Source organism: Panulirus ornatus, chromosome 47, assembly GCF_036320965.1.
Source record: "Panulirus ornatus isolate Po-2019 chromosome 47, ASM3632096v1, whole genome shotgun sequence".
Taxonomy (NCBI): Eukaryota; Metazoa; Arthropoda; class Malacostraca; order Decapoda; family Palinuridae; genus Panulirus; species Panulirus ornatus.
The window spans coordinates 17,630,124-17,644,939 of NC_092270.1; the positions used below are offsets into that span (position 1 = coordinate 17,630,124).

The window sequence follows — 14,816 nt, forward strand, 5'->3', positions numbered from 1 at the left end:
TCCTTCATATCTAGCTTCCTCTCCAGCAAATCTATCTCTGTGGTTGTTGATGGATCAACTCCCCCAACCCCCTTTCTCCAACACCAGAGGTGTCCCCCAAGGTTCTTAATGCACCAAAACCACAGCTCCCTATCTACATCCAGGCCCCACAGACCTTTCATGGTTTACCCCAGACATTTCACATGCCCTGGTTCAGTCCAGTGACAGCACATCAACTCTGGTATACCACATCATTCCAATTCACTCTATTCCTAGCAAGCCTTTCACCCTCCTGTACGTTAAGGCCCCAATTGCTCAAAATCTATTTCACTCCATCCTTCCACCTCCTATTTGGTCTCCCACTTCTCCTTGTTCCCTCCACCTCTGACACATACATCCTCTTTGTCAAGCTTTCCTCTCTCATTCTCTCCATATGTCCAAATCATTTCAACACACCCTCTTCTGCTCTCTCAATTGCACTCTTTTTATTACCACACATCTCTCTTACCCTTGCATTACTCACTCGATCAAACCGCCTCAAACCACATATTGTTCTCAAACATTTCATTTCCAACACATCCACCCTCCTCCATACAACCCCATCCATAGCCCATGCCTTGCAACAATATAACATTGTTGGAAATACTATTCCTTCAAACATACCCATTTTTGCTTTCCGAGATAATGTTCTTGCCATCCACACATTCTTCATCGTTCCCAGAATCTAAGCCCCCTCCCAAAACCTGTGATTCACTTCTGCTTTCATACTTCCATCCGCTACTAAGTCCACTCCCACATATCTAAAACACTTCACTTCCTCCAATTTTCTCCATTCAAACTTACATCCCAATTAACTTGTCCTTCAATCCTACTGAACTTATAACCTTGCTCTTATTCACATTTACTCTCAACTTTCTCCTTTCAAACGCTTTTCCAAACTCAGTCACCAACCTCTGCAGTTTCTCACCTGAATCAGCCACCAGAGATGTATCATCAGTGAACAACAACTGACTTACTTCCCAGGCCCTCTCATCCACAACAGACTGCATACTCACCCCTTTCTCCAAAACTCTTGCATTTACCTCCCTAACCAACCCTTCTATAAACAAATTAAACAACCATGGGGACATCACACATCCATACCACACACCAACATTCACTGGGAACCAATCACTCTCCGCTCTTTCTACTCGTACACATGCTTTACATCCTTGGTAAAAACTTCACTGCTTCTAGCAACTTACCTCCCACACCATATACTCTTAAAACCTCCCACAAAGCATCTCTATCAATCCTCTCATATCCCTTCTCCAGATCCTGTTGCATCTATACAGGTGGTAGTTTGGGATCCACACTTCTGTTCATATGATCTTTAATGTGTACTTCAGTGAAGGCCACAAATACTGCAATTGACTTGCTCAGAGCTACTTATGTGGGATTCTATTTGTTCTTTGTAACTGAAGAATGTATGTGAGAAATACTTAGTAAAGCAAATGGATTTGTATGTAGCTTTTATGGATCTGGAGAAGGCATATGATAGAGTTGATAGAGATGCTCTGTGGAAGGTATTAAGAATATATGGTGTGGGAGGCAAGGTGTTAGAAGCAGTGAAAAGTTTTTATCGAGGATGTAAGGCATGTGTACGTGTAGGAAGAAAGGAAAGTGATTGGTTCTCAGTGAATGTAGGTTTGCGGCAGGGGTGTGTGATGTCTCCATGGTTGTTTAATTTGTTTATGGATGGGGTTGTTAGGGAGGTGAATGCAAGAGTTTTGGAAAGAGGGGCAAGTATGAAGTCTGTTGGGGATGAGAGAGCTTGGGAAGTGAGTCAGTTGTTGTTCGCTGATGATACAGCGCTGGTGGCTGATTCATGTGAGAAACTGCAGAAGCTGGTGACTGAGTTTGGAAAAGTGTGTGGAAGAAGAAAGTTAAGAGTAAATGTGAATAAGAGCAAGGTTATTAGGTACAGTAGGGTTGAGAGTCAAGTCAATTGGGAGGTGAGTTTGAATGGAGAAAAACTGGAGGAAGTGAAGTGTTTTAGATATCTGGGAGTGGATCTGGCTGCGGACGGAACCATGGAAGCGGAAGTGGATCATAGGGTGGGGGAGGGGGCGAAAATTCTGGGAGCCTTGAAGAATGTGTGGAAGTCGAGAACATTATCTCGGAAAGCAAAAATGGGTATGTTTGAAGGAATAGTGGTTCCAACAATGTTGTATGGTTGCGAGGCGTGGGCTATGGATAGAGTTGTGCGCAGGAGGATGGATGTGCTGGAAATGAGATGTTTGAGGACAATGTGTGGTGTGAGGTGGTTTGATCGAGTAAGTAATGTAAGGGTAAGAGAGATGTGTGGAAATAAAAAGAGCGTGGTTGAGAGAGCAGAAGAGGGTGTTTTGAAATGGTTTGGGCACATGGAGAGAATGAGTGAGGAAAGATTGACCAAGAGGATATATGTGTCGGAGGTGGAGGGAACGAGGAGAAGAGGGAGACCAAATTGGAGGTGGAAAGATGGAGTGAAAAAGATTTTGTGTAATCGGGGCCTGAACATGCAGGAGGGTGAAAGGAGGGCAAGGAATAGAGTGAATTGGAGCGATGTGGTATACCAGGGTTGACGTGCTGTCAGTGGGTTGAATCAAGGCATGTGAAACGTCTGGGGTAAACCATGGAAAGCGGTGTAGGTATGTATATTTGCGTGTGTGGACGTATGTATATACATGTGTATGGGGGTGGGTTGGGCCATTTCTTTCGTTTGTTTCCTTGCGCTACCTCGCAAAAACGGGAGACAGCGACAAAAAAAAAAAAAAAAAGAAAAAAAAATGAAGTCAATGTACATTGGTATATAGAAAGGATGTTAAATGGCTTGACTTTCTGTTGCTTGGGGTCAATCTGCTGTGTTCTAATGAACTTGACAAAATGCTTTAAGTTTCTATATTATTCTGAAAAGAGCGTCCAGTGCCAAATCCTCCTCTGGTAGTTCTTCCCTGGCTCTGTTTGGCCCTGTGTCCGAGTCTACAAAAGGATACATATTGTAGTGGGCACGGAATATGTCTTATTGTCCCCGATATGTGGTAGTCCCAACAGTATTTGTTTGAGCAGCGCCTAGTCTCTAGTAATGATTTGCACAATTCTGGATGGCAAAATCTGCATCCTTCCCCACACTAGCATTCACCTTCCTTAAGCCAGTTCAAACATTTTCTAGGGTGTTCAAACCAACATTTTCCCCAATAAGATATACCAACTTTGCCTTACATGCACTTTCCCTTACCAAAATACCTACAGACTCTGTACCCCCCATGAATTTGTCATTCACTACATCCCATTTTACACTCTCAGTAGCCATGGTCAGGCTTAGGAGTTTCCTGGCTTCCACTTTTTTTTCTCCCCCTCTCCTTCAATACTTGAGTCAATGTCTCTGTCTCCTGCACCTACGTCTGTGCTAGAAGTTTCTTGGCCCCCACTTTCTCCCTTTCTCTATACATACCTGAGTCAATGTCTCTGTCTCTTTCTGCAATCATGTCTGTGCTTACAGTGTCCTGGCCTCCACTTTCTCTGTATTCTTCCATAACTAAATTTGAATCTCTGTCTTATCCCAGTCATCCTACTTCATCTCAGATGGAACTCTTTAATATGAACCCAATTCCATAAAGACAGATACCATGGCACCAGCACCTAGTGAGGTCTTGGTGAAGTACCTGTCCTGCATTCACTGTGCATCACCCAGCAGTGCTTGCTCATCACCTGCTTCATCAAGGTTTGGTTTAGACTCACCAGTGTGAAAGCATTCCCTAAAAGAGAGTTATCTTTACAACATAGCATGTCTTGCATCTCCCAGGAGTCATCCAATCAGGTGCATCCTCATCAACCTGCCTATCTGTTTTGATTTGGACTCATCTGTGTGAATGCAATGCTTTGCTTGGTCATGTAGGTGGGAGCTTTAATGGTGATCTAGACATTGCCAAAATCCTGGGGGCTACGACCACCAGCTGCTGTGTTCAACTTACCATGGGGACAAGCTCCTGATGCCACTAGAGTTTCTGATCACTGTAGAAGCCATCAGACTGTACAATTTGCTGACACTATCTACTGCAACACCCAAAGTAAGTGTGAGGCACTGCCAGTCATGGAATTTTTCATATTAATACAGTAAGTACAGTGTTCTGCTGTCCTGTAACAGATTTTCCTCTTGCAATTCAGTAAACTACACCCCACTAGACTTAGTGTAGTATGCTAAGGATGGCACCAATGAAACACAAAGAGAATGGAGGAATAAGCTCACTGCTTACCTTGCTAGACCTGAAGGTAAGGCACCATACATAGTACCAATATAACATACTATCAATGAAGGAGCAAAACCAATTGTCCCCTATTAGACCTGGAAATAGCATACTAGCAGAAGCAACAATACAATACCCTAGGAGTAGAAGGAGCAGGTCCAGTACTTACCCTGCTGGATCTGGAAGCCTTGGGGTCGAGGTAGGTTTTGAGTTTGTTGAGGTAGTGTGCTGGTGGATCCTTGGCGCTCACCCGCTCCTGGTCACAGATCATGTCCCATTTTTTGACATCATCATACTGCTTCAATAGTTTGGCTTTGTCTGGCGGCAAGTCCATTGATGCCTGCAACACAAACATAACAATATCAACATACCATTAATCTGTATACACCATGATAAACATACTATACCACACACATAGCAAATAAATCAAATACAGCCCAACAACCACTAAACGCATATATATACTCTCAACAATCTTGTTAAAACTTAAGAAAAAAAAAATTCCCATACCCACACACATAAATTCTGAAGAAAAAATAGGAAAGGAATAAACAATACACAAAACACCATGTAGAACACTACTGTACCTGGAGTTCCCGAGAGCCATAATAAAGATGCCTAATGAATACCTGGTAAGGCCTTGGGAGGCCTTACACCACAGCTCAGGCTGGGTACAGGCTGCTGGATTTGGTTGTTGGTCAACCATGTGGTTGGAATCTACAGCCCTTATGCCTACATAGCCCCCACAACCTAGCTGGTCTGGTAAACTTTGTAGATACTTGTCCAGTGCACTCTAGAAATTTACTGAACACCTCATCCTGTTTTTCACAGTAGCTAATATAAATTCATATTCCTGGATCTATGTACCTGTGAGTCTCACCTTGCTGTTCACTTAACTTCAATTTATGAGCATAAGTTTGGGACCTTAGCTTCTAAGATTTTCTATGTGTCAATAATAAAACACCTCTGTGCTCTGTATACGGAGTACCGCCTCAGTGATTTCAACTACTTCCAATAGTTCAGCTCCTTTACCTCCACCAATAAGGGCCATAAAAGATCTGTGGTCATTGCTAACTCAGCCATTTTGTCTACCTTGTGATGTTAGGGTGAGAGTGTTTGTACCTTGAAGAGTCATATCACTTTTTCTCCTACTATGCCCTCTCTGAATGTGCCAATACAGTCTCCACCTGTATGGTCACCAATAGTAAGGTGTGCGTGCCAACAGGATGGACACCAACAGGCTGGACATCAATATAATGGAAACCCAACAGGCGGGATACCAATATACTGGTCACCAAGAGAATGGAATGCAATATTAGACACCAGCATGGTGGACAGCCATAGAGAGGACATCAACATGGTGAGCACCATAAAAGACATCATGTGGATGCCAACATGGTGAAAATCAACATCAACGTGATAGACACCAAAACATCAACGCGGTGGACACCAATACAAAGGACGTCCCTCGTGGATACCTGATGAAGTCTTCGGGGGTCTTCAACCCCAGAGCCCGGGCTGGGCCCAGGCTGTTGGAAGGGATTGTTGATTGACCAAGCTGTTGGAAGCCACAGCCCTCAGGCCCATATAGCCCTCACCAACACAATGGACACCAATACAGACGACATCAACTAGGCGGGCAACAATAAAGAGGATATCACCATGGGGGACACCAATAAAGAGGGCATTAACATGGTGGCCACCTAAATAGCTGACACAACTGTGGCAAGGAGCGAGGTGCTGGTAGGTCGAAACGAGGCATGAAGCACCCCTGTAGGTGACGGTTGGTGGGAGAGGTATATGAAGCATCCCTGAGAGAGTGGTCGGTGGGAGGGAGTATGAAGCACCTCAACAGGTGGTGATAGGTGGGAGAAGGTTATGAAGCACCTCAACAGGTGGTGATAGGTGGGAGAAGGTTATGAAGCACCTCAACAGGTGGTGATAGGTGGGAGAAGGTTATGAAGCACCTCAACAGGTGGTGATAGGTGGGAGAAGGTTATGAAGCACCTCAACAAGTGGTGATAGGTGGGAGAAGGTTATGAAGCACCTCAACAAGAGGTGATAGGTGGGAGAAGGTTATGAAGCACCTCAACAAGTGGTGATAGGTGGGAGAAGGTTATGAAGCACCTCAACAAGTGGTGATAGGTGGGAGAAGGTTATGAAGCACCTCAACAGGTGGTGATAGGTGGGAGAAGGTTATGAAGCACCTCAACAAGTGGTGATAGGTGGGAGAAGGTTATGAAGCACCTCAACAAGAGGTGATAGGTGGGAGAAGGTTATGAAGCACCTCAACAAGTGGTGATAGGTGGGAGAAGGTTATGAAGCACCTCAACAGGTGGTGATAGGTGGGAGAAGGTTATGAAGCACTTCAACAAGTGGTGATAGGTGGGAGAAGGTTATGAAGCACCTCAACAAGTGGTGATAGGTGGGAGAAGGTTATGAAGCACCTCAACAAGAGGTGATAGATGGGAGAAGGTTATAAAGCACCTCAACAAGTGGTGATAGGTGGGAGGGAGTATGAAGCACCTCAACAAGTGGTGATAGGTGGGAGAAGGTTATGAAGCACCTCAACAAGTGGTGATAGGTGGGAGGGAGTATGAAGCACCTCAACAAGTGGTGATAGGTGGGAGAAGGTTATGAAGCACCTCAACAAGTGGTGATAGGTGGGAGAAGGTTATGAAGCACCTCAACAGGTGGTGATAGGTGGGAGAAGGTTATGAAGCACCTCAACAAGTGGTGATAGGTGGGAGAAGGTTATGAAGCACCTCAACAAGTGGTGATAGGTGGGAAGGAGTATGAAGCACCTCAACAAGTGGTGATAGGTGGGAGAAGGTTATGAAGCACCTCAACAAGTGGTGACAGGTGGGAGAAGGTTATGAAGCACCTCAACAAGTGGTGATAGGTGGGAGGGAGTATGAAGCACCTCAACAAGTGGTGATAGGTGGGAGAAGGTTATGAAGCACCTCAACAAGTGGTGATAGGTGGGAGAAGGTTATGAAGCACCTCAACAAGTGGTGATAGGTGGGAGGGAGTATGAAGCACCTCAACAGGTGGTGATAGGTGGGAGAAGGTTATGAAGCACCTCAACAAGTGGTGATAGGTGGGAGAAGGTTATGAAGCACCTCAACAAGTGGTGATAGGTGGGAGGGAGTATGAAGCACCTCAACAAGTGGTGATAGGTGGGAGAAGGTTATGAAGCACCTCAACAGGTGGTGATAGGTGGGAGAAGGTTATGAAGCACCTCAACAGGTGGTGATAGGTGGGAGAAGGTTATGAAGCACCTCAACAAGTGGTGATAGGTGGGAGAAGGTTATGAAGCACCTCAACAGGTGGTGATAGGTGGGAGAAGGTTATGAAGCACCTCAACAAGTGGTGATAGGTGGGAGAAGGTTATGAAGCACCTCAACAAGTGATGATAGGTGGGAGAAGGTTATGAAGCACCTCAACAAGTGGTGATAGGTGGGAGAAGGTTATGAAGCACCTCAACAAGTGGTGATAGGTGGGAGGGAGTATGAAGCACCTCAACAGGTGGTGATAGGTGGGAGAAGGTTATGAAGCACCTCAACAAGTGGTGATAGGTGGGAGAAGGTTATGAAGCACCTCAACAGGTGGTGATAGGTGGGAGAAGGTTATGAAGCACCTCAACAGGTGGTGATAGGTGGGAGAAGGTTATGAAGCACCTCAACAAGTGGTGATAGGTGGGAGAAGGTTATGAAGCACCTCAACAGGTGGTGATAGGTGGGAGAAGGTTATGAAGCACCTCAACAGGTGGTGATAGGTGGGAGGGAGTATGAAGCACCTCAACAAGTGGTGATAGGTGGGAGAAGGTTATGAAGCACCTCAACAGGTGGTGATAGGTGGGAGAAGGTTATGAAGCACCTCAACAGGTGGTGATAGGTGGGAGAAGGTTATGAAGCACCTTACTAGGTTGTGGGAGAGGGAGGGGTATGAAGCATCCCTGTGTGGGTGGGAGAGGGTTATGAAGCACCTCTGTGGGTGGTGGTAGGTGGGAAGGGAGGCTTCAAGCATCTTTATCATAGGTGAGAAGAGGTGAATGAAACGCTCCTTGGGGTAGGTGGGAAAGGTGGTTGGCATGAATAACCCCTGTGGGTCGTGTTCAGTGGGGAAGGGGGTAGCACGAACGCCCCCCTCCCCCCCCCCCCCCCGGGGTGATAGTAGGAGAAGGGGTAGCATGGGGGAAAGGGGGGGGGCGGGGGGGGGGCACGAAGCACCTGCAGGTGGTGATAGGGTGGGGGGGTGGGGGGTGGGGGTTGCATGAATCACCCCCCCTGTGTGTGGTGGTAGCGGGGGGGGGGGGAGGGGGTTAAGGGAGGTGGCTACACCCCAATTATCGACCTTAAGGAAACGAGAAGCGGAAGTCGTACTTTCCTCCCACAGGAAATGATAACACTGATAATAACCCACTGCCAGCCTCCCGTCATCACACGATGATAACACACCTTGCCTCCCCTCACCACACACGAGAGAGAGAGAGAGAGAGAGAGAGAGAGAGAGAGAGAGAGAGAGAGAGAGAGAGAGAGAGAGAGAGAGAGAGAGAGAGAGAACCATAATGATCGTTTTCCTCTTGAAGTGGGGGGAACTGTCATGCCCCCACTGGTGAAGGGGGGGAAACTGTCATGCCCCCACTGGTGAAGGGGGGGGAAACTGTCATGCCCCCACTGGTGAAGTGGGGGAACTGTCATGCCCCCACTGGTGAAGTGGGGGAACTGTCATGCCCCCACTGGTGAAGTGGGGGAACTGTCATGCCCCCACTGGTGAAGTGGGGGAACTGTCATGCCCCCACTGGTGAAGTGGGGGAACTGTCATGCCCCCACTGGTGAAGTGGGGGAACTGTCATGCCCCCACTGGTGAAGTGGGGGAACTGTCATGCCCCCACTGGTGAAGTGGGGGAACTGTCATGCCCCCACTGGTGTAACACGGGTGACTGAGATCATTCCAGTCACGTGAGAGGGACCAGGTGGTCCAGTGGGCCAGCTTTCTGCACACGGTGTGTGTGTGTGTGTGTGTGTGTGTGTGTGTGTGTGTGTGTGTGTGTGTGTGTGTGGGGTGTGGGGTGTGGGGTGTGTGTGGGTGTGGGGTGTGGGGTGTGTGTGTGTGTGTGTGTGTGTGTGTGGGGTGTGGGGTGTGGGGTGTGTGTGGGTGTGGGGTGTGGGGTGTGTGTGTGTGTGTGTGTGTGTGTGGGGTGTGGGGTGTGGGGTGTGTGTGGGGTGTGTGGGGTGTGGGGGAAGAGTGAGTGACAAGAGCAGAGCGTACCTCAGTTGTGGCCGCCTCCTTCCTGATATCATGAATCATAAGATAACATTGACGTTCGACGCCCCACCGCTGAACCACCCTCCACACCCCCAGCTGGCTGGCTGGCTGGCTCGCTGGCTCTAACCCACACACCTCAACCCACGCCTCCAACCCACGCCCCCAACCCACACCTCAACCCACGCCTCCAACCCACGCCCCAACCCACACCTCAACCCACACCCCAACCCACGCCTCCAACCCACGCCTCCAACCCACACCCCAACCCACGCCCCCAACCCACGCCCCCAACCCACACCTCAACCCACGCCCCCAACCCACACCCCCAACCCACACCCCCAACCCACACCTCAACCCACGCCTCCAACCCACGCCCCCAACCCACGCCCCCAACCCACACCCCCAACCCACACCCCCAACCCACACCCCAACCCACACCTCAACCCACGCCCCAACCCACACCCCCAACCCACGCCTCCAACCCACACCCCCAACCCACGCCCCCAACCCACACCCCCAACCCACACCCCCAACCCACACCCCCAACCCACACCCCAACCCACACCTCAACCCACGCCCCCAACCCACGCCCCCAACCCACGCCCCCAACCCCCCCCCCCCCCCCCCCCCCCCCCCCCCCCCCCCCCCCCCCCCCCCCCCCCCCCCCCCCCCCCCCCCCCCCCCCCCCCCCCCCCCCCCCCCCCCCCCCCCCCCCCCCCCCCCCCCCCCCCCCCCCCCCCCCCCCCCCCCCCCCCCCCCCCCCCCCCCCCCCCCCCCCCCCCCCCCCCCCCCCCCCCCACCCCCCCCCCCCCCCCACCCCCCCCCCCCCCCCCCCCCCCCCCCCCCACCCCCCCCCCCCCCCCCCCACCCCCCCCCCCCCCCCACACGACCCCCCCCCCCCCCCCCCCCCACCCCCCCCCCCCCCCCCCCCCCACCCCCCCCCCCCCCCCCCACCCCCCCCCCCCCCCCCCCACCCCCCCCACCCCCCCCCCCCACCCCCCCCCCCCCCCCCACCCCCCCCCCCCCCCCCACCCCCCCCCACCCCCCCCCCCACCCCACCCCCCCCCCCACCCCCCCCCCCACCCCACGCCCCCAACCCACACCCCCAACCCACACCTCAACCCATGCCCCCAACCCACACCCCCAACCCACGCCTCCAACCCACGCCCCCAACCCACACCCCCAACCCACGCCCCCAACCCACACCCCAACCCACACCTCAACCCACACCCCCAACCCACGCCCCCAACCCACACCCCCAACCCACACCCCCAACCCACACCCCAACCCACGCCTCCAACCCACACCCCAACCCACGCCTCCAACCCACACCCCCAAACCCACGCCCCAACCCACGCCTCCAACCCACACCTCAACCCACGCCCCCAACCCACACCTCAACCCACGCCCCCAACCCACGCCCCCAACCCACACCCCCAACCCACACCTCAACCCACGCCCCCAACCCACGCCCCCAACCCACACCCCAACCCACGCCTCCAACCCACGCCCCCAACCCACACCTCAACCCACACCCCCAACCCACACCCCCAACCCACACCCCTAACCCACGCCCCCAACCCACGCCCCCAACCCACACCCCTAACCCACACCTCAACCCACGCCCCCAACCCACACCCCCAACCCACGCCCCCAACCAACCAACCGCTTCCCCAGTGAGGGCCACGATACGACTCTGGAGCAGTGTGACGCTACGACCCTAGTGCAGTGTGACGGTACGACCCTAGTGCAGTGTGATGGTACGATCCTGGAGCGGTGTGACGGTACGACCCTTGTGCAGTGTGACGGTACGACCCTGGAGCAGTGTGACGGTACGACCCTAGTGCAGTGTGACGGTACGACCCTAGTGGTGTGACGGTACGACCCTAGTGGTGTGACGGTACGATCCTAGTGCAGGGTGACGGTACGATCCTGGAGCAGTGTGACGGTACGATCCTAGTGCAGTGTGACGGTACGACCTAGTGCAGTGTGACGGTACGATCCTAGTGCAGTGTGACGGTACGACCCTAGTGCAGTGTGATGGAACGATCCTGGAGTGGTGTGACGGTACGACCCTAGTGCAGTGTGACGGTACGACCCTGGAGCAGTGTGACGGTACGACCCTAGTGCAGTGTGACGGTACGACCCTAGTGGTGTGACGGTAAGATTCTAGTGCAGTGTGACGGTACGACCCTAGTGCAGTGTGACGGTACGACCCTAGAGCAGTGTGACGGTACGACCCTAGAGCAGTGTGACGGTACGATCCTAGTGCAGTGTGACGGTACGACCCTAGTGCAGCGTGATGGTACGATCCTGGAGCGGTGTGACGGTACGACCCTAGTGCAGTGTGACGGTATGACCCTGGAGCAGTGTGACGGTACGTCCCTAGTGCAGTGTGACGGTGCGACCCTAGTGCAGTGTGACGGTACGACCCTAGAGCACCGTGACGGTACGATCCTTGAGCAATGTGACGGTACGACCCTGGAGCAGTGTGACGGTACGACCCTGGAGCAGTGTGACGGTACGACCCTGGAGCAGTGTGACGGTACGACCCTGGAGCAGTATGACGGTGCGATCCTGGACCAGTGTGACGGTACGACCCTGGATCAGTGTGACGGTACGACCCTGGAGCAGTGTGACGGTACGACTCTGAAGTATGAAGGCGTGACATGTTACCGTACCTGGTGTCATGGGTCAGTGACAGTACATCTCAGCCATGACTGGGTCATGTTAGTTAGCACATCTCAGCCATGACTGGGTCATGTTAGTTAGCACATCTCAGCCATGACTGGGTCATGTTAGTTAGCACATCTCAGCCATGACTGGGCCATGTTAGTTAGCACATCTCAGCCATGATTGGGTCATGTTAGTTAGCACATCTCAGCCATGACTGGGTCATGTTAGTTAGCACATCTCAGCCATGACTGGGCCATGTTAGTTAGCACATCTCAGCCATGACTGGGCCATGTTAGTTAGCACATCTCAGCCATGACTGGGTCATGTTAGTTAGCACATCTCAGCCATGACTGGGCCATGTTAGTTAGCACATCTCAGCCATGACTGGGCCATGTTAGTTAGCACATCTCAGCCATGACTGGGTCATGTTAGTTAGCACATCTCTGCCATGACTGGGTCATGTTAGTTAGCACATCTCAGCCATGACTGGGTCATGTTAGTTAGCACATCTCAGCCATGACTGGGCCATGTTAGTTAGCACATCTCTGCCATGACTGGGCCATGTTAGTTAGCACATCTCAGCCATGACTGGGTCATGTTAGTTAGCACATCTCAGTCATGACTGGGCCATGTTAGTTAGCACATCTCAGCCATGACTGGGTCATGTTAGTTAGCACATCTCAGCCATGACTGGGCCATGTTAGTTAGCACATCTCAGCCATGACTGGGCCATGTTAGTTAGCACATCTCAGCCATGACTGGGTCATGTTAGTTAGCACATCTCTGCCATGACTGGGTCATGTTAGTTAGCACATCTCAGCCATGACTGGGTCATGTTAGTTAGCACATCTCAGCCATGACTGGGCCATGTTAGTTAGCACATCTCAGCCATGACTGGGCCATGTTAGTTAGCACATCTCAGCCATGACTGGGTCATGTTAGTTAGCACATCTCAGTCATGACTGGGCCATGTTAGTTAGCACATCTCAGCCATGACTGGGCCATGTTAGTTAGCACATCTCAGCCATGACTGGGTCATGTTAGTTAGCACATCTCAGCCATGACTGGGCCATGTTAGTTAGCACATCTCAGCCATGACTGGGTCATGCTAGTTAGCACATCTCAGCCATGACTGGGCCATGTTAGTTAGCACATCTCAGTCATGACTGGGCCATGTTAGTTAGCACATCTCAGCCATGACTGGGCCATGTTAGTTAGCACATCTCAGTCATGACTGGGTCATGTTAGTTAGCACATCTCAGCCATGACTGGGCCATGTTAGTTAGCACATCTCAGTCATGACTGGGCCATGTTAGTTAGCACATCTCAGTCATGACTGGGCCATGTTAGTTAGCACATCTCAGCCATGACTGGGTCATGTTAGTTAGCACATCTCTGCCATGACTGGGTCATGTTAGTTAGCACATCTCAGCCATGACTGGGTCATGTTAGTTAGCACATCTCAGCCATGACTGGGCCATGTTAGTTAGCACATCTCAGCCATGACTGGGCCATGTTAGTTAGCACATCTCTGCCATGACTGGGTCATGTTAGTTAGCACATCTCAGCCATGACTGGGCCATGTTAGTTAGCACATCTCAGCCATGACTGGGCCATGTTAGTTAGCACATCTCAGTCATGACTGGGCCATGTTAGTTAGCACATCTCAGCCATGACTGGGTCATGTTAGTTAGCACATCTCAGTCATGACTGGGCCATGTTAGTTAGCACATCTCTGCCATGACTGGGTCATGTTAGTTAGCACATCTCAGTCATGACTGGGCCATGTTAGTTAGCACATCTCTGCCATGACTGGGTCATGTTAGTTAGCACATCTCAGCCATGACTGGGCCATGTTAGTTAGCACATCTCAGCCATGACTGGGCCATGTTAGTTAGCACATCTCAGTCATGACTGGGCCATGTTAGTTAGCACATCTCAGCCATGACTGGGTCATGTTAGTTAGCACATCTCAGTCATGACTGGGCCATGTTAGTTAGCACATCTCAGCCATGACTGGGCCATGTTAGTTAGCACATCTCAGCCATGACTGGGTCATGTTAGTTAGCACATCTCAGCCATGACTGGGCCATGTTAGTTAGCACATCTCAGTCATGACTGGGCCATGTTAGTTAGCACATCTCAGCCATGACTGGGTCATGTTAGTTAGCACATCTCAGTCATGATTGGGCCATGTTAGTTAGCACATCTCAGCCATGACTGGGTCATGTTAGTTAGCACATCTCAGTCATGACTGGGCCATGTTAGTTAGCACATCTCTGCCATGACTGGGCCATGTTAGTTAGCACATCTCAGCCATGACTGGGCCATGTTAGTTAGCACATCTCTGCCATGACTGGGCCATGTTAGTTAGCACATCTCAGCCATGACTGGGCCATGTTAGTTAGCACATCTCAGCCATGACTGGGCCATGTTAGTTAGCACATCTCAGCCATGACTGGGTCATGTTAGTTAGCACATCTCAGCCATGACTGGGCCATGTTAGTTAGCACATCTCAGCCATGACTGGGCCATGTTAGTTAGCACATCTCAGCCATGACTGGGTCATGTTAGTTAGCACATCTCTGCCATGACTGGGTCATGTTAGTTAGCACATCTCAG

General features: G+C 51.3%; 1 protein-coding gene across 1 annotated transcript in view; it reads right to left on the minus strand.

Annotated features, from left to right (window-relative positions):
- The window catches only part of Frl (formin-like protein), a 370,619-nt gene that overhangs the window by 170,560 nt on the left and 185,243 nt on the right, over window positions 1-14,816 (minus strand). Inside the window, exon 2 of the mRNA XM_071689853.1 lies at window positions 4,417-4,587. Within this exon, the coding sequence (XP_071545954.1) occupies window positions 4,417-4,587 (171 nt within the window). The remainder of the gene's footprint in view (window positions 1-4,416; window positions 4,588-14,816) is intronic.